Source organism: Aspergillus clavatus, genomic scaffold, assembly GCF_000002715.2.
Source record: "Aspergillus clavatus NRRL 1 1099423829805 genomic scaffold, whole genome shotgun sequence".
Classification (NCBI taxonomy): domain Eukaryota; kingdom Fungi; phylum Ascomycota; class Eurotiomycetes; order Eurotiales; family Aspergillaceae; genus Aspergillus; species Aspergillus clavatus.
Window position 1 is genome coordinate 3,142,471 of NW_001517094.1, and position 24,591 is coordinate 3,167,061.

The 24,591-nt window shown below is 52.6% G+C and overlaps 8 protein-coding genes across 8 annotated transcripts, besides 20 other annotated features; 3 read left to right on the forward strand and 5 right to left on the reverse strand.

Annotated features, from left to right (window-relative positions):
• Positions 1–260: 260 nt before the first annotated feature.
• On the forward strand, positions 261–1,574 carry ACLA_028490 (chalcone isomerase domain-containing protein; the record flags this gene model as incomplete). Its single annotated transcript, XM_001269549.1, has 1 exon — positions 261–1,574. The coding sequence occupies one exon, from the start codon at positions 261–263 to the stop codon at positions 1,572–1,574; it is 1,314 nt and encodes a 437-aa protein (XP_001269550.1).
• A 228-nt stretch (positions 1,575–1,802) lies between these two features.
• Positions 1,803–2,345, reverse strand: ACLA_028500 (glutaredoxin; the record flags this gene model as incomplete). The annotated part of the gene is made up of 3 exons (XM_001269550.1): positions 1,803–1,960; positions 2,110–2,208; positions 2,294–2,345. 3 exons carry the CDS (start codon positions 2,343–2,345, stop codon positions 1,803–1,805), a joined length of 309 nt encoding a protein of 102 aa, XP_001269551.1.
• An 883-nt stretch (positions 2,346–3,228) lies between these two features.
• Positions 3,229–3,252: a microsatellite.
• Positions 3,229–3,253: a microsatellite.
• Positions 3,254–3,292: 39 nt separating this feature from the next.
• Positions 3,293–5,033, reverse strand: ACLA_028510 (uncharacterized protein; the record flags this gene model as incomplete). The annotated part of the gene is made up of 2 exons (XM_001269551.1): positions 3,293–4,870; positions 4,929–5,033. 2 exons carry the CDS (start codon positions 5,031–5,033, stop codon positions 3,293–3,295), a joined length of 1,683 nt encoding a protein of 560 aa, XP_001269552.1.
• Positions 5,034–6,074: 1,041 nt separating this feature from the next.
• Positions 6,075–6,096: a microsatellite.
• Positions 6,097–7,146: 1,050 nt separating this feature from the next.
• On the reverse strand, positions 7,147–8,439 carry ACLA_028520 (BAG family molecular chaperone regulator; the record flags this gene model as incomplete). Its single annotated transcript, XM_001269552.1, has 1 exon — positions 7,147–8,439. One exon carries the CDS (start codon positions 8,437–8,439, stop codon positions 7,147–7,149), a length of 1,293 nt encoding a protein of 430 aa, XP_001269553.1.
• Positions 8,440–8,957: 518 nt separating this feature from the next.
• Positions 8,958–11,065, reverse strand: ACLA_028530 (LMBR1 domain-containing protein; the record flags this gene model as incomplete). The annotated part of the gene is made up of 2 exons (XM_001269553.1): positions 8,958–10,695; positions 10,758–11,065. 2 exons carry the CDS (start codon positions 11,063–11,065, stop codon positions 8,958–8,960), a joined length of 2,046 nt encoding a protein of 681 aa, XP_001269554.1.
• Positions 11,066–12,161: 1,096 nt separating this feature from the next.
• Positions 12,162–12,182: a microsatellite.
• Positions 12,183–12,596: 414 nt separating this feature from the next.
• Positions 12,597–12,624: a microsatellite.
• Positions 12,625–13,471: 847 nt separating this feature from the next.
• Positions 13,472–13,496: a microsatellite.
• Positions 13,472–13,511: a microsatellite.
• A 354-nt stretch (positions 13,512–13,865) lies between these two features.
• Positions 13,866–13,910: a microsatellite.
• Positions 13,866–13,911: a microsatellite.
• An 819-nt stretch (positions 13,912–14,730) lies between these two features.
• ACLA_028540 (uncharacterized protein) lies at positions 14,731–19,688 on the forward strand (the record flags this gene model as incomplete). Its single annotated transcript, XM_001269554.1, has 4 exons — positions 14,731–14,922; positions 15,121–15,198; positions 15,260–18,229; positions 18,297–19,688. The coding sequence occupies 4 exons, from the start codon at positions 14,731–14,733 to the stop codon at positions 19,686–19,688; spliced, it is 4,632 nt and encodes a 1,543-aa protein (XP_001269555.1).
• Positions 15,479–15,616: a microsatellite.
• Positions 15,497–15,611: a microsatellite.
• Positions 15,503–15,569: a microsatellite.
• Positions 15,506–15,611: a microsatellite.
• Positions 15,563–15,615: a microsatellite.
• Positions 17,922–17,963: a microsatellite.
• Positions 17,922–17,967: a microsatellite.
• Positions 17,922–17,968: a microsatellite.
• Positions 19,689–19,807: 119 nt separating the features above from the next.
• Positions 19,808–19,835: a microsatellite.
• Positions 19,808–19,836: a microsatellite.
• Positions 19,837–20,564: 728 nt separating this feature from the next.
• ACLA_028550 (putative nucleotide-sugar transporter) lies at positions 20,565–22,088 on the forward strand (the record flags this gene model as incomplete). Its single annotated transcript, XM_001269555.1, has 4 exons — positions 20,565–20,648; positions 20,716–20,792; positions 20,858–21,730; positions 21,815–22,088. 4 exons carry the CDS (start codon positions 20,565–20,567, stop codon positions 22,086–22,088), a joined length of 1,308 nt encoding a protein of 435 aa, XP_001269556.1.
• Positions 21,764–21,787: a microsatellite.
• Positions 22,089–22,659: 571 nt separating the features above from the next.
• Positions 22,660–24,571, reverse strand: ACLA_028560 (putative sterol o-acyltransferase (APE2); the record flags this gene model as incomplete). Its single annotated transcript, XM_001269556.1, has 5 exons — positions 22,660–22,731; positions 22,829–23,084; positions 23,194–23,895; positions 23,947–24,387; positions 24,450–24,571. 5 exons carry the CDS (start codon positions 24,569–24,571, stop codon positions 22,660–22,662), a joined length of 1,593 nt encoding a protein of 530 aa, XP_001269557.1.
• Positions 24,572–24,591: the final 20 nt, after the last annotated feature.

Here is a 24,591-nt window from a genome sequence, read left to right on the forward strand (position 1 = left end):
GAAGGACCTGGGTGAAGCATGGACAACATGGCGCTGGATGGTGCGCCTTACTCGGGAAATATGTGCGATATTTTGTAAATTATTCCTGCTCAGTACTAAGAGATTAATTTAATTCAAGGTGGTTCATGAATTGTCCATCATCACTGTTCTTTCAGAATTGCTTGCAGTAAAGATCACGTGCATCAGCGAATAAAGAACCACCTCTGATGTCAACCATGCCATTCGTCATATCTTGGCATCAACTTCCATCCATCAGCATCATGGCAACACCAGCTTCGATACGGGGCTCTATGCCCTGGCGTACATGCAGTCAGGGCATTCGTCGCCAATACATCCGACCGAACCATTCGTTGAATTACCGCAACCGCTTCCTCTCAACGACCAGCCCGCTCCGCTCCGCTGCTAACAACCCTCTCCGAAGCTCCAGGAATGCACGCACACGCGAGGAGGAAATCGCACAGTACCGGCGGTCGATGACACTGTCCGCGGCAGGGATCGCGGTCTGCGCGGTGGCCATGTACGGTGTCATCCAGATGGACCTATTTGGCCTGTCGCAGGTGGAAACGGCCGACGAGTCCGCCAAGAACACAGACCCCACCACCACCACAACAATGACCAGCAAAGCAATGAAGCTGGACGGGCCGGAGGGCTTCCCCAGCAGCCCCTCGGTGATCCGCATCCAAGGGCAGGACGGGGCGGAGCGGGTCGCTACGGGCACCAGCACGATCCCGCACTTCCCCAGCACGATCCGGCTCCCCAAGTGCCTCGACGACGCGGCCGCGCCCGAACAAGGCGCCGCGCTGCCGTCCGGCCCCGGCGCCGACGAGGAAGAATACCAGCTGCTCGGCCTGGGCATCCGCACCGTCTCCTTCCTGCAGGTCCAGGTCTACGTGGTGGGCCTGTACGTGGCCAAATCGGACATCTCGGCGCTGCAGCAGCGGCTCGTGCGCACGGCGGTGCACCCGCCCGGCGCCGCAGACGGGCACGGCGTTGTCGTCAACACCACCGGCGCCACATCCGCCACCTCGCTCGTCTCCACCGAGCGCCAGGCCCTCAAGGACCTGCTCCTGGACCCGGAGCGCGGCGAGGCCGTCTGGAACGCGATCCTCCGCGACGACGGCCTGCGCACGGCCTTCCGCATCGTGCCCACGCGCAACACCGACTTTCTGCATCTGCGCGACGGCTGGGTGCGCGGCATCACGGCGCGGGCGCAGCGCGCGGCTACCACCACCACCACCACCGCCGAGTCCTTCCAGGATGAGGCGTTCGGCGGCGCGATGAACGACTTCAAGGGCCTGTTTGGCGGCGGTCAGCGCAAGAGCGTGCCCAAGGGCCAGACGCTGGTGCTCATGCGCAACGCGCGCGGCGAGCTGAATGCGCTGTTCCGGCCGGAGCCCGCGGAGCCGCTGCGGTTCCTGGGCCGCGTGCGCGACGAGCGCATCGCGCGACTCGTGTGGTTGAATTACCTGGCGGGCAAAACGGTGGCGAGCGAGGGGGCGCGGCTGAGCGTCGTGGACGGGGTTATGGGGATTGTGGAGCGGCCGGTTGGAACGGTCGTGCAGAAGGTGATCTAGATCAGTCCTCTCTTCCTTCTCCTGAACTCCTTCTCCAAATTGAAATTGTAACATTACTATATCATCAACATCATGTCATGTATTCAAAGTCAAGTCAAGTCAAGATCAAAATCCCATCTCCATTCCTGCCATTTGCCGTCTACTTGATCTTCTCTATATTCTTGTTCTCTCTCTATCTCAAGACCAAAACACTGCCCCCACCCCCCAAAATCATAATCATAATCATATTCACAGCGCACCCGCCGCCTTCAACAACTGCGGCAACTCCGCCTTCTTGGCCTGCAGATCCGAGTTACCCCCGATATGCTTCTGGCCGATGAAGATATTCGGCACGCTGCGCTGCTGGGTGATTTCGTACAGCGCGTTCTGGATCTCGGTTCCGTCGTCTATTTCCCATTCAAGCACCCACGTTAGCTTAGCTTAGCTTAGTCCTCTATCCACCCGGGAAATCCCCCCTCCGCCACAAACCCAAATACAAACGCAAACGCAGACACGAACACATTGTGCTTCAAATAGGACAGGCCCGTTCACATACCAATCTGATCCAGCTCGAGGGCATAGAACTTGGCGCCGAGCTCGTTGAGCGTCTGCTTGCTGGCCTTGCAGTAGGGGCACCAGGACTTGGAGAAGACGACTTTTTTTTTCAATTTTCAATATTTTTGTCAGTGAGGGACGCTGGCGGATAGCGGATACGCAATGCAAGGGAGGTGTGGACTCACCGACTGCGTTGTCGTTGATTAGGTTCTGGGCCTTGGCCTTTGCGGTGGACATGGCTGCTTGGGAGGGTCCGGCGAAGGAGCCGAATAGACGGGTGAAGATGGAACCTATGGTTGCGACTTGGGTAGATGAAGAAGGAGGGTATTGGGGAGGAGGCGTGCGTTGGGCGAGGGTGGTAGGTAGATGGGAGAAGAAAGGAGGGGGAGGTGGTTTATATCGACGGGAAAGGGTGCGCTGGCTGGTGACGGGTGAGCTGTAGAGATGATGTAAGTGGGTTGGATTCTGCCGATGATGTTATCAAGCGGGTGCTTATTAAGCGCTGTATCCCTGTGTGCCTGTGGGGGCGAAAGTGTGCGCCTCGTTTTTGTGAAGGATTCTCTAGAGCATCACAGTGCGTGCCTGGATACGGTTACAAAAAAATCTCACGGAATAAGATAGAATGATTGATAATGCCCTTCTAAATAATCAAGTTGTGGCTGGATATGTCATCTTGCAAGGATATGGGCTCGTGCGCATCACCGACCGCCGCTCAGATGGCAACAGAAACACTTGGGAGGATATAGATAAGAAAACAAAATGCGGCCGCTGAAAAAGTAGAAAAGGGAAAGAAAAAAACAAGAAACGAAAACAGCCGGGTATGCAGGGATCTACCGATCGTATTTTGAGCAAGGAAAACTTTGAAGGAGGGTATGCATACTGCGATATAAGTCGACCTCACCGTCACGCAATTGACTCAACACGTATGTGGTCAGCAAGAAACTGGAAGCAATATGAGTAGATAGAAAGGGGGGAAGGAGAAGAGAGAAGGGGGAAAAAAAAGGGGAGGGGGAATGCAGATTATAAGCTAATTCTGAGCGTTTGAGCAATCAACAAACGAACACCACTGACCAACCCGGGCGCTGAAATAAACATGCGATGGCAACAAGGGAAGAAATGCAAAAAAAAAAAAAAAAAAAAAAAAAGGGTCAGACGAAGACTTTAAAAAATTGAATACCGACCGATCACATAACTACGCAGCATCCGCAACCCTTCTCCTTAGGTGGGGGAGCCTGCGCCGTGACAACTGGCGGGTTCCATTTCGGCGTCAAACCCACCTGAGAGGCAGACGGCATCTCCTGCAGTCGCGGCATGGGGCTGTAGCCCGTGCTCGAGTTGGGCCGCGTGGTCGACTCGGGATTTCTGGGTGAGGTGAGCAGCGGCTCGGGCTTTTCCGTTCGTGGTGACGGCGGAGGCTTCTCTATCTCCTCTTCCACCTTCTCGGGTTCTGCCTCCTTGCGGACTGCGGGAGGTTGATCGTCCGGGCTGATAGCCAGCGGAGCAAACTCTCGATCGTACGTCACGGGTGTCTTGCCCTCCTTCTCCCACTGCTCCTGCTGCATCCGGCGGGCATGGGTGGGCAGGATCTGCTGGTCCGGTGGCAGTCGAGGATCCGGCTTGTACATGGTCGCCAACCACGGAGGATCCCCCTCGGGGCGGTTGATCGGGTTGGGCACGCGGGCGTCGCCCGACCGTGTTGTCGGACGCTGCGAATTGGTGGACACGGTCCGGTTCCTCGGTCCGGTCACCTTACGGGAATTGGCAGTAGGTGCAGAGGTCTTTCGATTGGTCGCTGCTGCACCTTTGCCTGGGGGGTTCTTCTTGGCCGGGGAGTTCTGCAAGGTCTGTATGCCGCGACTGTTGGGCCGGCTCCCCATCGACGGCGCAGCAGACGAGTCCGTGGAGTCCACGGGCATCGGCTCGCTGGCTCTGCGCGGTTTGCCGAAGGACATGCCGTCTTCGTCGCCGTTCGTGAGCCCGCGCGCGCGTGCAGCGGGAAATTCCCGCCCCAGATGTTCAGGCGAGAGTGGTGCCGGACTCGCGGTCGGAATGGGGATGCGGGAAGAGCTCTTGCGCAGGCCCGGATTACGATACATGCTCGATGCGCTATCCATCTGATCTCGCGCAGCAATCTCCTCTGGTCTACGAAGGTCCCAGTGCCTGCGCTCGTCGTCCCCCTCATCCTCCTCGATGTCATCGCCATCCATGGGGCTTGGAGAGGCCGCGAAACCCCGCTGGCCATCGTGCACATTGGGCCATGGCTCCAACGGCTCTGTCGTCGCTGGTGCAGATGTCGACCCGCTGAGTCCGCTGTTGTGGGAGTCATGGGTTCGCGCCCGGCCAGGCCGCCGTTGGAACAGATAGGCCGCCTGTTGCAGCTCCTCGCTTTCAATACGAGCCAGCTTATCGCGGTGAATCCAATTGGCACTGTCTAGTTCATCCAGATGCAGCCCGGCCCCGTCCTTCTTCTTCTTCTTCTCACTGCCCTTGTAAGGTCCACTCGAATGATGCGTATCTGTCGAATCCCTCAAGTTACCCCCGCCTCGATTTGCCGCTTCGTATCCATTGGTATCTCGCAGGTTTCCGGCCCCGCTACCGTGTCGGCTTAGACTATGTTCGCGTCGCCCGCGGGAAGAATAATGACCGTCGTCTGCGTAGGCCTGTCTGGACATGGACGAGCTTCTCGAGCCTTTCGAATGGTAGTCACGAGACCTTCTGTGGGCGGAATCGCGGGAGCGTGACTGGGGGCGCCGATTCGTACTCTAATAGAAAACATCAGCTTACTCTTTCATTCAGCCTGGTTATTCGGAAGCCACTTACACCCTGTCTCACAGGAACCGCAAATTCCCATTCCTGCTGATTCGCATCTACAGCAGATGAGCTCCAGATATCTGCAGAAAACGCCGCAGTAGCTGCACCCGCCATCCCCACAACGATCAAGAATTAAGAACGGAATCCCAGAGAAGAATCAAATCAGGTCAGACCAGCTGGAACCTTTTCAATATTCCCGCAGGGCTGCAATTGCGGTGTCGGGGGAGTTCTCTTTTCTCGAAACGAGGGGACGGAATCTCCAAGTAAATCTCCCCTCGATCAGGCCATCCCAGGTTTTTTTGTTTTTGTTTTTTTAGAGAAAAAAAAACGCACAAATCCCACGGCCGACAGATCCTTCCAATTGTCCGAGACGAGACACACAATATTCGAGCACAAGCGACAGACACAGACACCGGACGTCGTTGTCTGCAGGGAAGTCTTTGTGTCCCAGGGGGTTCACAACGAAGGCTGGGAGAAGGACCGGATAAGGGGGGGGGCGTGGGAGCGAGAGTTGAAGGAGCTGGCCGAAAGGAGTAAAACGTCAATACTCCCGCGGTGGTGGAAGACGTCGTTCAAGGAATCAAAATGGCGAAAGAAGAAAAAAAAACACAAGTATGGTACGGGCTTTCTTCTATTCTTTTTCGTTTTTCGAGCCGAAAGATCGGTACGCTGAGACTTGTTCCGCCGCAAAGATAAGGCAAATCGGGGGACTCGGTACCGTGGATGGGCGATGCGGGCTCCCGTCCCGTTCAGACAGATGTCTGGAGCAGTGTTGGATGTTTCAGATAATGCGAGCAAACGGGGGGGTATATGGCAGTACTAGAAGGGAATAAAGAGGGACAGAAAGATAGATAAAAGAAGAATAAATGAGAAAATGCGATAGTGGTGAAGGATGAGAAGCCGTCCAGGAGATGCGAACAGAGAAGAGAGAGAGAGGGAGGGAGAGGAGAGAAGAAGAGGGGGTGGAAAAGACGAACAAGGAAAAAGGACGAAAAGGAGTGGAGGAACGAGATACAGGGTGTGGCTAGATCTGTGGCGCCGGGGGGAGGACAAAAGGTCCCTTTTTTTTTTGTTTTTTAAAGGTAGTACCGAAAGAACCCCCAGCGGTGGTAAAGACGAGAAAAACAAAAGATGTCGAGATTCGTAGAATCAAGAATTATTATTATTATTATTATTAAAGAGAAATAATAAGGAAGAAGGTGGGGATGATTCGAGAGGCACCGGAGAGCGAGAGGAAGGGTCTAGATAGAGAGGAGAGGAGAGAGGAGAGAAAAAGGAAGCAAGAAAGACAGACCGAGAGGATGGAGAAGACGACGAGAAACGGCAGGCGGGAGTGGATTCGGAATTGATAGCCTCTTAAGGCTCTAATTTTATGGCCGGTTAGTTTGATACTACTACTGTTGAGTGTTGAGTAGTGTTAGGTAGGCTGTTGGAGACTGGAGATGGGCAAGGCCCTGTTTATTAGATCGATCCTTCTATCCGTAGTTCTAACAGACTACTATCCCACTAGGCTTGTTAGCTGAATGTTGGTTGGGACTTAAACTATGACCTGGGTCCAGCCTCGAATCAATCCTTGCAGGCACTCGATGCATTCATGAGACGGAGTAGAGCCATTAATTGGACTGCATGGACTTGACTATTAGCAGAAGAACAACAAAGACAGACTACGGTCAGTTAAAATCAAAGATCTGGATCCTTATACTGTCCATTGACCATTCGTCTACTTCCAAGGTGAAGGAAGTGATCGACCGACTGACTAGCTCCTGAAATAGCGATGGTTATCGAGCATGTGCAGCGCTGCAGGTGATGTCTCACAACCGGGTTCCAGTGTTAAGAACGGTCGGTCTGTACTCTCAGGATCCATCTCTCTACTTAGGTAGATAGTCACGGCAGTCAACGGTAGGATTGTTGGACTCGGTATCTACGAATTATGCACGTATTTTGCCTTGGCCTCTCTTTATCCCGGTCCCCCCCGTCCTACTAAAAATGTATCTCGGCTCCCAGACGCCATCTCCATGCAAAGACCAAGTACAGTTTGATGAGATGCTCCATATCCAGGTAGTGCCTCTCAAGTCTACCTCTCTTCACCGGCGAGTCTGTCCAAATAGGAGAAAAGAGAAGAAGAGAGAGAAAAAAAAAAGTAGATAAAGGAAATGCAATTCTCCCAATATACACAGAAAAAAAGAAGAAAGGAAAGAAGTCGAGTCAGCAGCAGACCGTTGGCAACTTATGCGTGCGCCGCTTGGTCTAGCCTGTTCAGAGCCGTCTGCGCTTCCTTGATCAACGCCCGACGCGCATTCCGAGCGGCTTCATCGCCATCCGGCTCGATCCCGTCCGCTTTGAGAATGACCTGTGCAAGAATCGTCTCGCTCAACTTCTTGTGCTCGAAATCGCGCGCCTTGGCTTCCGTAGGCGGATGGGCGATATACGCATTGCAGAGGGGCAGTAGCACCGTCCGGAAGTACGACAACAACGCATTGGCCTGGTCAAACGCGGTGGGGAAGGTCTTGAGGTTGGGGGCCGACGGCGGGAGCGATGATGACGACGAGGTAGGCTTCCTCTGGTCCGCGGGGGGAGCAAGCGACGCAGCAGGGGGGTAACCAGCACCAGCACCTGGAGCACCGGGGGTACCGGGGGCACCATCTTCCTCTAGCGACTTCCGATTCTTGTTCTTTTTCTTATTCTTGTGCCGATTCCGGTTCCGCTTCTTCTTCTCCCCCGCTGGCGCCTCATCGGCACGGCCGGCGTGGTCACCCGCCCGCTCGCCCTCCGCGTCCGAGACTTCACTCGGCGTCCGCTCCCCCGGCTGCACCTCCGAGACCACACACAGCACCTCAGACTGCTGCTTGAGGCCCTCCGCGCGGCACGACTTGGCATCATCATCCAACAACTTCCCCTTGTAGAGTAACTTGACGCGCGCCGGGTTCGACGTCCCCGTGGCCTCGGCGGCGCGGCGGCGCAGGTCGCCGACGCTCAGCGCCCCATCGTTGATGGCGTACGCGGGGAAGTTCAGGGCGTAGGTCTTCTGCCGGTGTTTGAGGAGAATGGTGTCCGGGGCTTCGTCGTCGCGTGCGGACGGGAAGTGCTGCGGTGCAAAGGGGCGCGCGGCCGGCGGGTCCACGATGTCCTCGGGCGTGAGGTATGTGTAGTCGCTGTCGCTGATGTGCGGCGGCGGGACCTTGGCGTAGGGGCCGCGGCGGAAGAAGTCGCCAAAGCGCCAGCTCATCGTGACGAGGACAAAGATGCAGGCGAGAACGGCGAGGACGGCTGTGACGGTGGCAGAGGGGTCGGCGGAGTCGAGGATGGCCCAATCGAACGGGAGAGTGAGGGAGCGCAGGGACGAGAACGATGATGATAGTGAGGAGGGGGGGAAGGAGGAGGAGGAGGACGAAGAAGATGCTCTGGCTGACAGGAGAGGTGAGACGAGTCGCTGGTGCAGGGTATCCGAGACGGTGGTGAGGTAGGAAGCACACCGCTGGCCCAGGGAGGACTGGGCAATGTGCAATGGGAGGAGGGTCATGGATCGAGGGGGGACCAGCGAGAGGTGAGGAAATGCGACCGATGGACGGGTGTTGAGGTCATGGATTGAAGCCGTGGCCTGTTCGTCCGGAAAAGGCAAATCACAAACGGCAAAAGGCTGGGCGGTCTTGGGCCGCTGTTGCCTGCACCCTGAGGCAACGTTTTTATGAGTAATAGTTTGGGGTCAGATTGGTCATCCGATGTTGGATGGAGGCATCTTTCGGTCTTCTCATTTATAATGTTGAGATGTATGGATGGTCTCGGCACTGCCCAGTGTCTCAATAATTGGTTTATGTACGGAGTAGAGGTTCGTATCATTCAAGCAGGCATTGCCGATTCCCAGATACACCGCAGGAAATATGTATCTCCCTGAGCTTGTAACATCTATCCAATGCACCCAGCCAAACCACCATAATGGACCATCTATGAATATCTACACCTCGAGCCTATATTATGTCACACGTAATTTCAAAACCCGACGCCTCGCCATGCAGAATACAATTAATAATAATACGCAAATCACAGCCTCACACCGCCATCCGCCGGGCGACCGCCAAACAATCTAGTAATACCGTTGTTTGCTTGGCTGCCGTCACTCCCCATCCATCGTGGGAGTCGGAAGGGTTCGCCCTGAAGCCACTGGGGCTTGCTAGCGGTTTCGAAAGTATTCTTCACCCGATGCGCAAAAGACTGGAAGAAATTCTCCCCTTCTGCCTCATCATCCACCACAGCAGACGGCGCCAGAGGTTCCCTGGTTGATCGGGAAGGTCGAGTGCTTTCGGCGCGAGGAACTCGGGATGAAAGGGCTCCTGCGCTGTCGGTGGTGCGACTCGATTGCCAGGTTGACTGGCCAATGCGTGAGGATGGCGCCAACGAGCCGAGGCCGTTCAGCTCTCGGTCGATGAGTTCGCGGCCTTCTCGCCAGCCCCCGAGCCCATAGCCACTGGGATTATTTTCCAGGTCATCGTCTTCCTCTTCAATCAGACCTAATCCGCACACATTCTTGACACGGCCGTAGAGATTGAAAAGGGTGGCACAGACGGGCAGTAGAATGAAGACGGGGAAGAAATAATCGAATCCCTTGCCCAGCGGCGTCAAATCAATGAGCCGGCCGAGAAAATGGTAGAAGATGGTATTTTGTCGAACATTCAGCGGCAGGAAAGTCAAGAAATTGTATGCGATTGGGACGGTAAGCCTAGCTACCAACCCCGCATACCAGCAGGCGCTCTCACCGTACGTGTTCCGTCGGACCAAAGCCCGGTTGCCCCAGACCTTGGCATCGTTGACACCCACCAGTGCGGCAGCGCACATGTAGAGCAACCACGCGGAGGCGGCCAGCTGTCTGCCAAAATTCACAGGTTTCGGATCCTGATGGTATGAGACAATGGACAGAGTCACAACAGACAATCGGGGAGCCAAGGATTTGATCAACTCGGACCAGATGACACAGACGGATGCGACCGAAAAAAGCGCTCCAAGAGCAAGTCGCACGCTGGGAATGACGTTGACATACAGATGGTACCGCGTGTAGGGCGTCAGGAATTTCATTCGCGAAAACCAGGTGGAACGACGCGGCGACTGGCCAAAGTCCAACTTCTGGGACGCCGAAGAGTTGATAATCGCCTGCAAGTCGGCAGCAAGCAATACCAGGCGGTCCCACTCGTCCACGAAGCGGGCCTTTTGGTGTCGAGCTCGCTGGAGACGTCGCGTTAGATCCGCCATATAACGCTCCGTGATCACGGGAGGAACGGTGCCGTGTCCCGCCGGGGGCTCCAGAAGGGCCGCTCGTGCCTCAACGGGGTTGGAGGTCTCGGCCAACTCCTCGATCCAATCCTGGAAATCTCGAGCGGTGCCTGTTTTACGTTGTTGCAGCTGAGTCACTTGTGATTCGAGACTCTCAAGTTCATTGATGGCGTCCATCAGTCGATCATGGAGCCGGGGCGCATGGGCCTGGACTCTGCGTAGTCTACCGCTGACACTTGCATTGCGGAAGAGCGTCCGCGGTATCGACACCAAACCATGTCCCATCAGATAGATGGCAAGGACGAGACCCCAGACATAGGCCAGTGCCATAACAAGGCCTTTGATGGAGGTGAATTCGAAGCCATTTTGGATGGAAATATAGATCAGGCCAACCACGGCACAGCACAGAACGATCAGCTGATAGCGGGCGTTGGAGCGGAGCGAGTACACGATGCGAGCTTTGGAATCACGATAACCCGAATCTATATATTCACCAAGCAATGGAAGTAGAGCCCTGCAGAGAGAATCAAATTAATGAGCACTTCTGACGTAAAAGAAAACGATACCAGGACGAACCAAGTCAGAACGAAGATCAGCCAATAGGCAATGCGCCAGGCCACCAAGATCAAGCGATCAGGAAGCCATATCGCCTTGGGTCCACCACCATCGCGAGAGCTGGAAGCGAGATCGATCGGGACTAGCAGGACTACACTAGCAGGAAGAGCGAGCGCCAAAAAGACAGGGACGGCGAGATATGCCGGAGTGGCTCGCAGGGTCAGGAAACGGCGGAGCAGTAACAAGACTGAAACGGAGATGGCGAGGAGAGCGAGTGCAAAGAAGATACTCGACCCAACTGGAATTGGAGCAGCCGAGAATATGAACATGGCGCTCTAGGGGAAGCCGAAATATAGATGAAGCAGAACAGAATTTAGCAGGTTCGACATAAAATGATCATGACGAGTGGATATGATGCAAGGAACGTGACGGATAAGGAGAGAGACTATCGATCGGGGGGGTCCGTAATTCAAAAGAAAAAGACAATGAAGGAACAAGCAAAGAAAGAGAAGAAGCAGTTGGACGAAGGAGTTTGAAAAAAAGACTTCCAGAACCAGCCAGGTAAGTTGTTGTCCTGTCTATCTAGTGAACTAGGTATTTGATCATCGATTGAGGTACGTATGTATATGTATACTGGTCCGTTTCTTCATTCGACTGGGAAAAGGGATGTCGTTGACGATAAGAAGTAAGACTGGAGACCAGGTGACGACAACAGACACATCACGTGACTAGGATCTGACAGCCAAGAGAGCCGAAAAAAGCAACCGCACAAGCCTCATCCAGGGTCAGGTATTATGATGTACCGGTGGAGACTTAGCAGGGACCGCCGTATGTAAGTATGGACAGGGAAGTTTAAGTACCTTGCCTTGGTCTCCTTGGCTTACCGGATCTTGTACCTGTCTATCATCAGTTCATCACTCACCACGGAAGTCAAAGAGATCATATGGTCATGGAAGGACCTCATTATTCTAGTATCTAGAGGGAGTTACTAAGGAGGTACTGCCTACATAGTACTCCGTAAATAATACCTAATAAATACCTTAGGCTTACTTATGGTGATTTCCCCAAGCTTGTTTCATCGAATTCCAATCAGTAAACGCCTCAATTAGAGTTTCCTGTAGGCCAATGGGAGGCTGTTCATAATAAATGATCCTTCTTCCTTAATTCTTAGGCAGCAAACCCACGCTAACTCTCTAGGTAAACTCAGTCAAGTCGTTCGACTGTCAAATCTGAGGACTTTGCTCCAATCGAACAAGGACAAAGATACTACCTGATACGGAGTACGGAGTAGATAGATACCTAGGTAGTACTGAGAACTCAGTACAGAGTACCTAGCTTGAAGAAGACAATGGCGGCGCTTTTTGCTAACATCCAATCATTGGATCTCCAATATAATCAGTTATGATACAGACAGTTGATTGATGATACCTACCTACCTACCTACCTCTGGTAAAAAAAAAAAAAAAGCATTTCTGTAGAGCGCACCCCACCCCTCTAGGTCGGTCAGGTTACACGTGAAAGCGCCTACTCGGGAGAAAGAAGCCTTGAGCTGTTGTAACAAGAATTACAACAATCACGATTACCACAGGATGTAGCAGAGTACCTAGATAAATTAAACTACTCAAGAACAGTAGGTATGATCGATGTCTTTCCAAAGGTACAAGTCTTCCAGTCTCTCGAAGTCTCGATAAATATCTAGACTTACAAACTACAAATTGCTACTAGGCTAGTGCTGGGTCCATCATCCGCTCCCGTCAACTAAACTTTGCTGGAGCCTTGGAGGGCAAATCGCAGGACTAAAAGGTCTAGCTCCAGCTAATTACAGTACCTTGCTAGTATTGCACTACTGACTCTTAGTAGTTAGTCGTCCTTAGTCGTCCTTAGTCGTCTTAATCGGAGCCACTCACTAGTAAGGCAGTGGACTCCTCTTGCAGTGCGCCAAAGTATCCTCTTGTACTCTGATAGTTACGGATCTATCTACCTAGATTCTAGTCTGTAGAACGAACTTCATCGAACGCCAACATCGCCATATAGATCGTGCTCTCTGTAGTCTGCATACAGAGCCACAGAGGTACCTTCACCTACCTAAGAACTGCATAACGGTAAAAAATCCCTGAGTGTTCTGAGGTGTTAAAAGTAATCTTACTCAAAAGTCTCTCATAATCATATTCAGGATCTTCAGCTTCGAAGGACTAGTTGGAGTGTTGGACCCCTCCAACCCCCCCTTATTGCAATTTGCAGGACCATTTCCCTCCCTTGTTGGGCTGCTCCACTATCAATTTCCTAATTCTTTACTAGAGTATCTAGATACCGCTGAAGAGTACTGCCTCTCTGCACTTGTCACTACTCACTATTGTCATCAACTTCATAATAATTAGGTATCTACAAGGTATAGTTATTAGGATTCTTCAACGACGCAACTGCGTCTTCTTCGCTTCATTTTGCCAGGTACTTTTACCACACACTCCCGTACTACTCGCAATCGTCTCTGGTCTGCCCACGTCCCCCCTCTCTTTCTTTTTCTTTTTCTTCCATCCATTGTTTCCCTCCCACCTTTCGGTCTTTTTTTTTTTTCAGCTGACACTGACAGTTCCAGCATCATATCATATCATTCAGGCCACTGGGGGCTGCTCTGCTTCCTCAACCATCAAGACAGTCAAACTTCAAGTATCCGGTATCGAGTCTTTAGAGTAATATATGGAGTAATTAATAGCAGTTGATAATATCATTGTGAGTCCTCCTCCTCCTCCTCCTCCTCCTCTTCTTCTTTCTTCTTGGTATTCTTCGTCGTCCTGCTTTTTGTCCTCTTCTTATTACTATCGCCAGCCATTATTACCACCACTATCTAACTAGCCCACCACATAATTTATCTTACAATATTGATCTTCAACCCTTCACTACTTTCCAAACTATCCTCACCATCTGAACGCGGTCGTCCGCTTCTTTTTCCTCTTCCTCTTCGTCGTCTTCCTTCTTGTCTTTTGCTTTTTCTCCTCCCATGCGACTATTTTCCTTTCCTCTTGTTCTCCTCAGACCACCTGATTCCATCCCAGAACCTTTTTCAGAGGCCTTTCATTCCGATTCTCATTATTACGTACTTCTGTTCTAGGACACCTTGTGTTTCCTTCCATTATTATTATTATTATCATTATTATCATTATTATTATTCTTATTAGTTGCCATTCATCTTCTCACCTGCTTGGTCCTCCTTCTTTTCTATCATATTATCATGATACTTATTATTACCTATTATTTGTCTTGAGTCTTCTCCTTGAGTCTCCTCAAGTTCAATCAGCTTGTTCTTCCTCCCATGATTATTGTCATTTCTTCGGACGATATTCTGCAACCAACGTTGTCGCGGCATCCCTGTCACTGATCCATCGTTTTTTTTTTTCGCCGGCGCCGTGTCATTCACCCTCCCAAGCCACTTTTCCGACTTCTGCCAACAAACCCGCCTCGACTGATCGCCTGGTGCCCGAACGCCTCGATTTCCCCTGCTGCGTTGGTCCTCCCCTCCCCCCCATAACAATACTCCAATACTCCATACCCTGCGTCTATCCATCTTCTATCTTTCTATCTACCTACTACATACCCTTACTCTTCACCCTAATCTCCTTTCGCAACCTTCCTCCTTACAACAGGGACTCAACGACATCATCTCGCCCTCGGGTCCCCGCTCTTTCTTATCCTTTCTCTCAACCACTAACTCAACTCACTTGCTCAGACACGCCCACAATCTCCCTCTGCGATCGTGCATCATTAGTCCTCACTTATCCCTACCCCCTTCGATCCTTACACCCCTTCACACCGAAAATTCATCACCAATATCCTCTCACTCTGAAGAGGGTTCATTCCAAACGCTTCGATTGAACGATAAGACATTGCCTACCGCGTGTGACGGTCGCTTCCATCCAAAAATCCCCCCGGCGGATGCTATCGTCCAAGAAAGGCTTTCGCGGACTGCTCGCCGTTCCCCTCTGACGGGGTTGCTGTCATGAATCCCGCAAACTTTCCTAATGTTGGCGGGGGCATGCCTGGCGGAGCCAAACCGCATGGCCAGATGCAAATACCCCAGAAAAATGAGAATGCTTCGGTGATCATGAACCAGGTTGCTCAAGCGCTTCAGACCCAGGGTCCGTTTACTGGTTGGAGGGCAGAAGTTCCGATCAAGGACCGCGCCGTTAAGGTGTATCAAATGTGGGTTGAGAGCATTGTCTTTTCAAGTTTTCGCGTCTGGTTTGTTGGAGTATTTGGGGACCAATTGGTTTCATGTTGCATCACTTGTTGTGTTACACCACTTCGTCACGTTCTTTGTCTCTCCATCCGCAGCACCGGACTAACTTTTCTTTCCAAATAAAGGATTACATCCCTTCGTTTAATTCAGCCTCGAATTGATTTCCAGAGTGCCGCCCAGGCTGCCATGAGCTTTGAGCAAAAAGCATTCAAGGACGCCAGGGAAAAGGTCAGTCCTCCTACCTTGTCACGCCGATAACTCATCCTGACCTTGGTATTTGTTCTTTTAGGTCGATTACGACAAGGAGTGCAATGAAAAATTAATACATATCCGAGATACTCGAGCAAGACAAGCGGCTGTGATGCAAAATGGGATGATGCCTCAGGGACCCGCCGCCGGTATGCCTGGCGTTGGACAGAACGCTTTTCCGCAGCAGATGAATCGCCCCGTCCAACCCTCTTCGATGCCCGGACAACAGCCTATGCCAATGAGTATGAATGATCCTAGTCAACAAGCTGCAATCCAACAACGACAGCAGCAGCAGCAACAACAACAACAACAGCAGCAACAACAACAGCAGCAGCAGCAGCAGCAACAGCAACAATCACAACAGCAGCAACAACAGCAACAACAACAACAACAACAAACTCAAGCTATGCTCCAGCAGCAACGCACACAGCAACGACCCGGCGGCAACGCTTCGCTTCCCGATGATCTGAACACACTCTCTGCCCAAGAGTACGAACATGTCTGTCGGATAGCCAACCAGATTCTCGCAAAAACACCCCAAGAAGATATGGACAAGATTCGTATGAATTTGCAGAACATGACCCCGGAACAAAGGCAATACCTTACTCGCAAGAATATGGATCCAATCACATACTTCTTCCGCTGCCAGGCCCTTAACCAACTCCGAAGACACAAACGCAATCGCATGGAGATGGCCCGCGCGCAGAACGCTGGTGTCGATCCTAACGGGGCGATGATGGCTGACCCGATGATGAATCCTCAGCAGCGACAGATTTTCCAAAATATGATGGGACTTCAACGCAACTCGGGATTCCCCATGGGTGGACAGCCAAATCTCGATCCATCTTCTTTTATCGGCAATGTGGAGAATATTCAGGGCCAGCAAGCAGATGGATTGCGTTCGCAGGAAGCGGGACAGCTCGTGGTGCCGGCGAGTTCCTCCCAGATGAATCAACAGCCATTCTCTAATCCTCAAAACATGTTCCAGGTCGGGCAACAGATGGGTCAAACCAACATGAATGGTGCCGCGATCAGCCCCCAATTCCTCGCACAGCAACATCTGCAGAACTCCCAGGCCGTTCCGCAGGATCGAGTTCAGCAAACACCTCAATTTCAACCGCAATCGCAAGCACAAACTCAAGCCCAGGCACGAGCGCAAGCCGCTCAGAAAGTGCAAATAGCCATTACATCGCAGGCTGGCCAGGCAAGTTCCCAAATGCAACCACAGCTCTCTCAGAGCCCCGCCATGCCCATGTTAAACCGTCCCATGCCGCCTGGGCAGATGTCTCCCGTGCAAGTGCCCGCCCAAGTCCGACCGCCATCGCGACCCCCGGGAATGGGTCAACAACCCAACAATGTACAGGGTCTAGCAGGACAGCCAGGAATACAGGGTCGGCCACAGATCCCACCAGGTCTGCCACCTGCGGCGCATGAGCAACTGGCTCAGATGACTCCAGAACAGCTCAACCTTTTCCTCATGAACCAACGTCGCGCACTCGCAAACAGTCAAGGTCACGGAAGGGTCAATGGCGTCCAGCAACCGATGCCAATGCAGCAGAATTTATCGCAAGCCGGACAGAATCAGCAGATGATGAACAACCCGATGGGCAATAATAATCAGAACATGCGAGCATCTTTGGGCCTACAACAGCAACTTGCTGGTATGAACAATGGCCAGATACCGAATCAAATGCTTGCTGGACAGCAGATGTCGGTTCAACAGCGCCAACAGCAACAACTGCAGAGACAACAGGACCTGTATAAACTCCAGCTCCTACGGCAACAGAGCGGGAGCCTCGAGATGACTCCTGACCAGGTCAAGGAGATGGACCGCATCCAGTTCCCCCCTGCCATCTTAGCGAACAACCCGAGCATGGTATCCCCCGTCCCAAAACATATCAAGACCTGGGGTCTTCTCAAACAATGGGTCTCCGCAAACCCCCAGGCTCTCGGTGGTGTCGATCTGCAAAAGCTAATGACTCTGCAAAAATTACATCTCGCTCAAATCGTGGCCCAAGGAAAAGAAGGAGGCGTTCGTAACGCCGATCAAAATGGCCAGGGCAACTGGGGAGCCATGATGTCTTTTCAGGGGCAGCAGCCCCAACCGTTTATGAACCCGCAAGCGTTTCAAGCAGGTCAACAACAGATGCCGATGAACATGCCAGCCATGCGGCCGATCACTGCCAATGAGATTCAGTTGGCTCGCCAGCGCTTGGGTGCTCAAGTTCAACATTACACTGACGATCAGCTCCGAGAGATTCTCCACAGAAATCGCCAGAAGCATATGATGCAGGCGGCCCAGAATCGAGCAGCACAGGCTCTTGCTGCACAGAACATGAGTCAGAACCAACAGAATCAAGCGGTGCAACAGCCTCCAGTGACGGGACCCCCCGCAAACGCCCAGGCCAAGCAGGCTCCCCAGCAACCAACTGCGCAGCAGAACCAACAGGCACAAGCTGCAAAGGCGGCGGCTGCAGCCCCTGCTAAGGGTCCTAAGGCAGCTCCCACCAAACAAGGCACCAAGCGCAAATCAACTAATGAGGAGCCATCGGATGTTCAGATCACGCCTACCCCCAAGGCGGCCCAGCCAACTACCATTCAGGGTGTATCAGCGCCTCCCGTTAGACCCAACATGCCTCTTACTCAGGAACAGTTTGCGGCGATGACACCCCAGCAACGTCTGCAACTGGCCCAGATGCGCAAACAACAGCAACAACAGCAACAACAGCAACAACAGCAACAACAACAAGGTCAGCCGCGTGTTCCAATCAGCCGAGCATCGGCTGAAGAGGCCTGGAATAATCTGCCGGAGAAAATTCGCCAACTGTACAACGACATCTCGAAGAATGCGCCCCCCGCTGAGCCTGTAGCTGTTTCCACAGAGCAGAAAGCTGCCATGGCTCAGCAACTACGCGAATGTACCGATATGCTTGGTAGAATGGATACCCTTGTTCAGTGGTTCGCCAAGATCCCTGGTCAAGAGAAGAACGTACGAAGCTTACTTGCAATGGTATGTTCAAAAATTCTTTTGGTCTTCTTTCTCTAGCGGTGGCCTATGCTAACTCACATTTCTGTAGCGTATACAACTGATGAGGCAGTTCAAGCCCGGTCCGGACTGGACTCTCAATGACCATATCACCATAGCCCCAGGGTACCTCACCGGTACCATCAACTATATCAAGAGACTATTCCACGCTATGATTGCGCGAGTGAACCAGCAGCAGAACCAACCCTCTGGTCAACGACCTAGCGTGTCCCAGGGTCCTCCTGCAATGCAACCGACCAATCAGAACAACATGCCTGCTCTCAATGCAAGCAATTTGCAGCAACTTCAGCAACAGGAGGAAGCTCTTCAGCGGGCTCGAAGAGCTTCTAGCCAGGCCGCCTCGACCACTTCGGCGGTGCCACAGCCACCTTTCGGAGCGCCATCTCCTCAGGGAGTCCCGCATGTCTATGGTCCGGGTAGCATCCCCCCTGAAAAGTTGAAACTCCCTCCTTCAAAGAAGAGGAAGCAGTCTCATCCTGGTGGTACCCCTATCCCGGGTCAAGCTCCTGGCACGCCGGTTATGAAACTACAGGGCATTAAGCCACCCGCGCCAGATGCCAAACCGGCTGCTCTTTTGGCGGGGCCGTTTAAGTGCAGCATCCCTGAATGCCAGAATTACCATCTAGGATTTACAACTCAAGATGCGTTGGACAAGCATGTTGAAGAGAGCCACAAGGTCGAGGAGCCTATTGATAATCCACTTGAGTTTGCCATCGAAAGCTTCCGCACCACTCTCGTCAAAGATGAAGGAGCTCAGCCGGAAGATCTCAAGAAGATCGGGGTTGCCCCGGCCGGGACCAAACAAGAAGTCAAGCCCGAGGCAATTGCACCGGTGGCCATGGGACGAGTACCCACGCAGCGCGGGACTAAGCCTGCATCCCCAGCAGCCCAGCAGACCCCTCGCATGCCTTCCGGAAAGGCTCCTGCCGCCGTATCTAAACCCAGCCCGAGCAAGGACGAGAAGAAGGAAGGCGGGAAACTGGCCGATCGCGCTGCACCGTCCCGGGCGATGTCTACCAAGGACCCTTGGGCCGATAGTGCCATATCTCTCGACAATATCTATGACACGTTCATGGATCTGGGAGACGACGCTGGCTTCGGGTTCAACCCCATGGACGAGTTTATCAACTCGGACATGTTCGCGAGTGTCCAATCCGAAGACACTCCAGACTCGGTGGAGTCTGGGGTTGCCACTCAGACACCCAAAGATACTGAAATGCCAAAGGCCCAAGATGCCAGCGGCAAATTCGGGGTTGTGTCCGGGGACAACTGGATTCCAGCGGACTGGGTGAATGTCCCGCTGCGGTTCGAGGACTCTCTCATGGTCAATGATGATTCATGGGAGAGTCTTGACTGGGATGCCGTGGAAAGGGACACAGCCATGACTATTGACGAAAATGGAGTAGCCATCTATGCTATGTAAGATGGATGACTATTCCACTTTCTGGGGGCAGGGGGACGGGGCGTGCGATTCGGATTCGCGGCGTACATAGGAATGATTTATGTGTACATTAAGGTACGGCCGAGCACGGGAGGCCAGGGTTTTTTTTTTTTTTTTTTTTTTTTTTTTTGGTCTGTTCTTTTCGACTGTGATGTTTTGGGGCATCTCGCATGATCTTGTGGTTTTGGTCTTAGGACCATTCATCCTTGTTGATATGGTTAGATTAGCCGCGGCGTTTCGGGGGAGCAAGCAAAACGGGACACCAAAGTTGGATTTTTTTACTTTTTTTGTTTTTTTATCTAGATGGGAAATGGATGGAGAGCATCTTTGTGAGATGTGATTTGGAAGATTTACAAACTACTTTTTTTTTTTTTGGCTGTTGTTTGAGATTCTGATGATTGCAATATCTATCTGTGACATATGTATGTATTTGACATGACAGAACAATACCTGCAGTATTGTCCCTTACACGCTACGACCAAACAGGATCATGTGCCAGGCCAGGTGACCCGCTGCTCAACTAATCCACTGATAATGATAGGAAGCTGATAAGCCACCCTCTCTCTCTCCCAGTCCACTCACTCACTTCGTCACTTGCTTGCCTTCGCCCTTTGTTCTCTTCATTGACCCCCCAATCCCTTGTCCAGAATGGGTGATCAATAAGAAATTGTGAATACCTCTGCCACCAATTCCATTAGATCAGCACGGATCGAGTACACTAACGACAGCAGCCCAAGTATCGTGTGGATCCATTGTTTTGATATTCAGATAGCAATCAGCTTCAGAGCTTCACTCTCCTCCCACACTTCCAGAGTGCGTATATATTTCTCGTTGTGACAGCTGTGTGCTACATACAAGATGGCCAATCAAGCAGTGATCCCGTTTCTGGTCACGATGATGCTTGTGACCGGAGTCTGCAATACAATCCTCAACAAGTTCCAGGTCAGACACCTAGCCTTGCACTTCGTTTGTCTTGCTTCCGATCTCCTGGCTAACCCGTTGGAAAAAGGACATGCAATGTGTACGCAATTGCGATTCTCCCGACCCCAAAGCTCGCCATACCTTTGAGCAGCCGGTCCTCCAGACGTGGGTTTCTATATCCCTGAATCTTGTGCTGTTGAGTTCCAGCTAACACTGGCGATTTGACATAGAATCCAGATGTTCATCGGCGAGATGGGCTGCTGGCTAGTGATTCTGGCCTCCAATATCTACCAAGCTTTTATCTACCCGCGCTTATCGCGCAGTTCATCACCTCTTCTGGCTGGTGGATATAATCCCGTGAACGCCGACGAGGATGGCGACGAAGAGGATCAAACGATCCGCGGCCCGGATGCCCCTGACCATCCCTCGAAGACCACTGACGCCGAAGGACGCATATATCTCAGCGGGCGGAGAATCCTGCTCCTTGCTTTGCCGGCATGCTGCGACATCGCCGGTACGACCCTGATGAACGTGGGCTTGCTGTTCGTGGCAGCCAGCATCTACCAGATGACGCGTGGTGCGCTGGTGCTCTTTGTCGGACTCTTCAGTGTCTTGTTTCTACGTCGGAAGCTGTATCTGTACCAGTGGATTTCCTTGTTTATCGTGGTCCTTGGTGTAGCGTTGGTAGGACTTGCCGGTGCGCTTTTCACCGAGAACCAAGGGCACGATATCTCGAAGGAGAATGCAATCGCCATCGTCACGCGGGCCGTGATGGAAGCTCGAAAGGTTGCGAGGACGCCTGAAGCGGTCAAGGCCATCATTGGCGTGCTACTGATTGCAGCGGCCCAGATCTTTACCGCGTCGCAGTTCGTATTGGAGGAGTGGATTCTTGAGAACTACGCCATGGATCCGCTGCAGGTCGTGGGCTGGGAGGGTGTGTTCGGTTTCTCCGTGACTGTCATCGGATCGATCATTATGTATCTGACCGTAGGCCGTACGGATGCCGGCCGCTATGGCTACTTTGACGTGAAGGAGGGATGGCGCCAAGTCATGAGCAACAAGTACATCGCCATATCCAGTATTCTGATCATGATCAGCATCGGGTACGTATTGTCCTCCCCCACCATTACCACTGCAAAAAAAAAAAAAAAAAAAAAAAAGTTAGTGCTAATGTAATCTTTCCCCAGCGGCTTCAACTTCTTCGGTCTCTCCGTCACCCGGACCGTATCCGCCACCTCCCGCAGCACAATCGACACCTGCCGTACTCTCTTCATCTGGCTCGTGTCCCTCGCTCTGGGCTGGGAAACCTTCAAGTGGCTGCAGGTGCTGGGCTTCGTTCTGCTCGTCTACGGAACATTCCTGTTCAACGACATCATCCATCCCCCGCTCAAGGCATGCATTCCCCATGACAGACGGGAGAGACAGATCCTGCTCCCCGAGGAGCCTATCGAGCATCTGTAAACGGGGCGCGAAGAACCCCGTTGCTGAAGGCACCTATCACTAACTCATTGTCTTTCTGTCTGGTGAGCATTTTTTGGCTGCTTGCTATTTTGGGCCGGCGTTGGACTTTGATAATTATCTTTTGATTCTTTTTGGTTACTTGTTGCTTTTGCATCAGATTGGACGATAGTATCTCTACCATCGAAGCGGAGCCTGTTTGTTAGGCATGTTAGAGCGGGGAAAATCCATCACTGGAGATATTGCAGGTTGTGGTACTCGTCGCAGCGCCGACCACTATCGCCCTGATATGAGGATCTTAGTCGGCCCTACGACTAGTACAATCTTTTGATATGTTTATATTTGATATCGTAGCTGGTTCAACGAGACGAGTAGGACTACTCGGGTGGAGACAACGTATCTCAGAAAGTACTAAGCATATATATAAAAAGGTATAACCAGTCAGTCTAGTATTACATTATATTACAAATCACCACGATTCTGATTCTAAATCCCGGGAATGGCCTCTCCTCAAACAAGAACATACAAAGCACACATCTAACATAAAAACAAACAGTCAGTATTGCCACAAGCCCTAAGAAATAGGAGGCAGGAGGAGACATACCATGGACAAACCGAAGATCATCGAAAGCCAGAAAAACACGTTCTTGGGGAACCGTTAGCCAGGTGCATTTCTACGAGAACTCAGACCTAGGGAGGGGGAGGGGGAAGGGGGTACGCTGGGAAGAGGCGAGGGTACACACGTTCAGGGTCTTCTTGCCGCGGAAGAAGCGGGACTGCTGGACGGCGACAATGGGCATCTGCAGCATCATGGCGAGGAAGCCGTAGCCGCGCAGTTTCTTGGTGATGCAGCTCATGACGAGCTCATGGAAGATGGAGCTGACGAGGAAGGTGATGAACATGGCGGCGGGCTGGGAGAAGTTCGAAAGCGAGGGGAAGTAGACGTGGCGGCGGAGGAAGTGATGGACGGGGACATTCCATTCGCGAGAGAATTCGAGCCTGAGCGGGTGTTACTATATTGTGAATTTCGACGGCACCCGCGCCGGAATAGCTGGGGGGTTGTCTTCTGGGATGGGTTCAAGAGGGGGTTTGACCGGGAGGGACTTACCAGTCGCACGAGTTCCACCAGTCCGAGTAGAACTGGCGATCGGCGAAACAGGTGATCTCGGCGAAGGCGCCCAGCACGTACTCGAAAATGACCAGGAAGACGAGCAGAAAGGTGATCATGAAGGGGAACAAAAGCATGCTGATCGTCTCGGCGAGGATCAGCGATTTCTCGGTTGCGCCCTGGACATTGTGGAGCTGCACGCTGGCCTCGCTCAAGACTGGAAGGATGAATTCCTCGCTCGTTAGGGTGAGAAGGAAGATACAGCCAAAAACCGCGAGGGTTTTGGCGGCCAATTCCGTCCACCGTCGGGTTTTGTTTCGAGGGTACTCGAGTTCGTAGCAGAGGGTGGGACAGAAGATGTAGTCGACGTAGTTGCCAAGGGTGAGGTTCTGTGGATACGTGACGTGCCCCAGGGGAGATGTCAGCTCACTGGCTAGATCCTCGCGCAGCTCAGAGACTGATTTGGACCGTGTACGGCCGCCATGCTGGTGGGTTGGGTGCTGGCGAGGCTCTGGGTCGGGATACCGAACAGCCGCATCCAGAGATACCGACCCGGGCTTGTCCAGCGCGGCCAGCCGACGCTCGGTTTCGCTCAGGTGTCCATTGTAGAAGGCGTAGGAGTGCATCTTCATCAGGAAAACCAAACTATGGAGAGTCATAAACACCTGGGCTGTCCAGGTCCAGCGCATCATGAACGGCCAGCTGGAGTGCGTCAGCATGCTGCACCATCAACAACATCCAGATCGAACTTACTTGACCCACAAGACCAACCAAGCGGCTTCGAAGAGACTTTGCACGATCATGCCACCTCGTCCCCAGCGCAGCCACCCGTTGGTCCGGAAGAGCTTATGGAACGGCACAACCAGGCCAGTACTCACGACCATCGCAAGATCGCTGAGACCCAACTGCCACACGTTCGCTGTCAAAAGGCCCCAGACTCGGACCCTCAGCGGAAGGCCCGTATCCTTGATGTTCCGAAGCGCCGTTGTGACGACCATGATGAAGAGCGCAATCCAGAAGAGTGTGAAGAAGCCACGGAAGTTGTGATGGTCGCTCTTGGGATCAAAATGCGACACGCGAGGGGTGTAATTGATGGTGTAGAATAATCGAGTCCGAACTCGAGCCTGTTTTCTGGCCGTAGCTATCGAGTGTGCAGAGGGAGGGGCATCTTCGGCGATGGGAGTAGAACGGCCACTACTTGTGAAGGGTCAGCCAACGCTTCTTGATGCTCTTCAATTGCGTCGCAGTCCACATACCTTGATTCAATCGACATCAATCTATCCAGAGGGGGCGTGATGGTTCCCTCCTCTGGCTTTTTCACGGCGCGTGCTCGGGGCAATACGTTGCCATTGGGCTGTAAGATGGCAGAAGACGACATGCTGATGATGGGAGCCGATG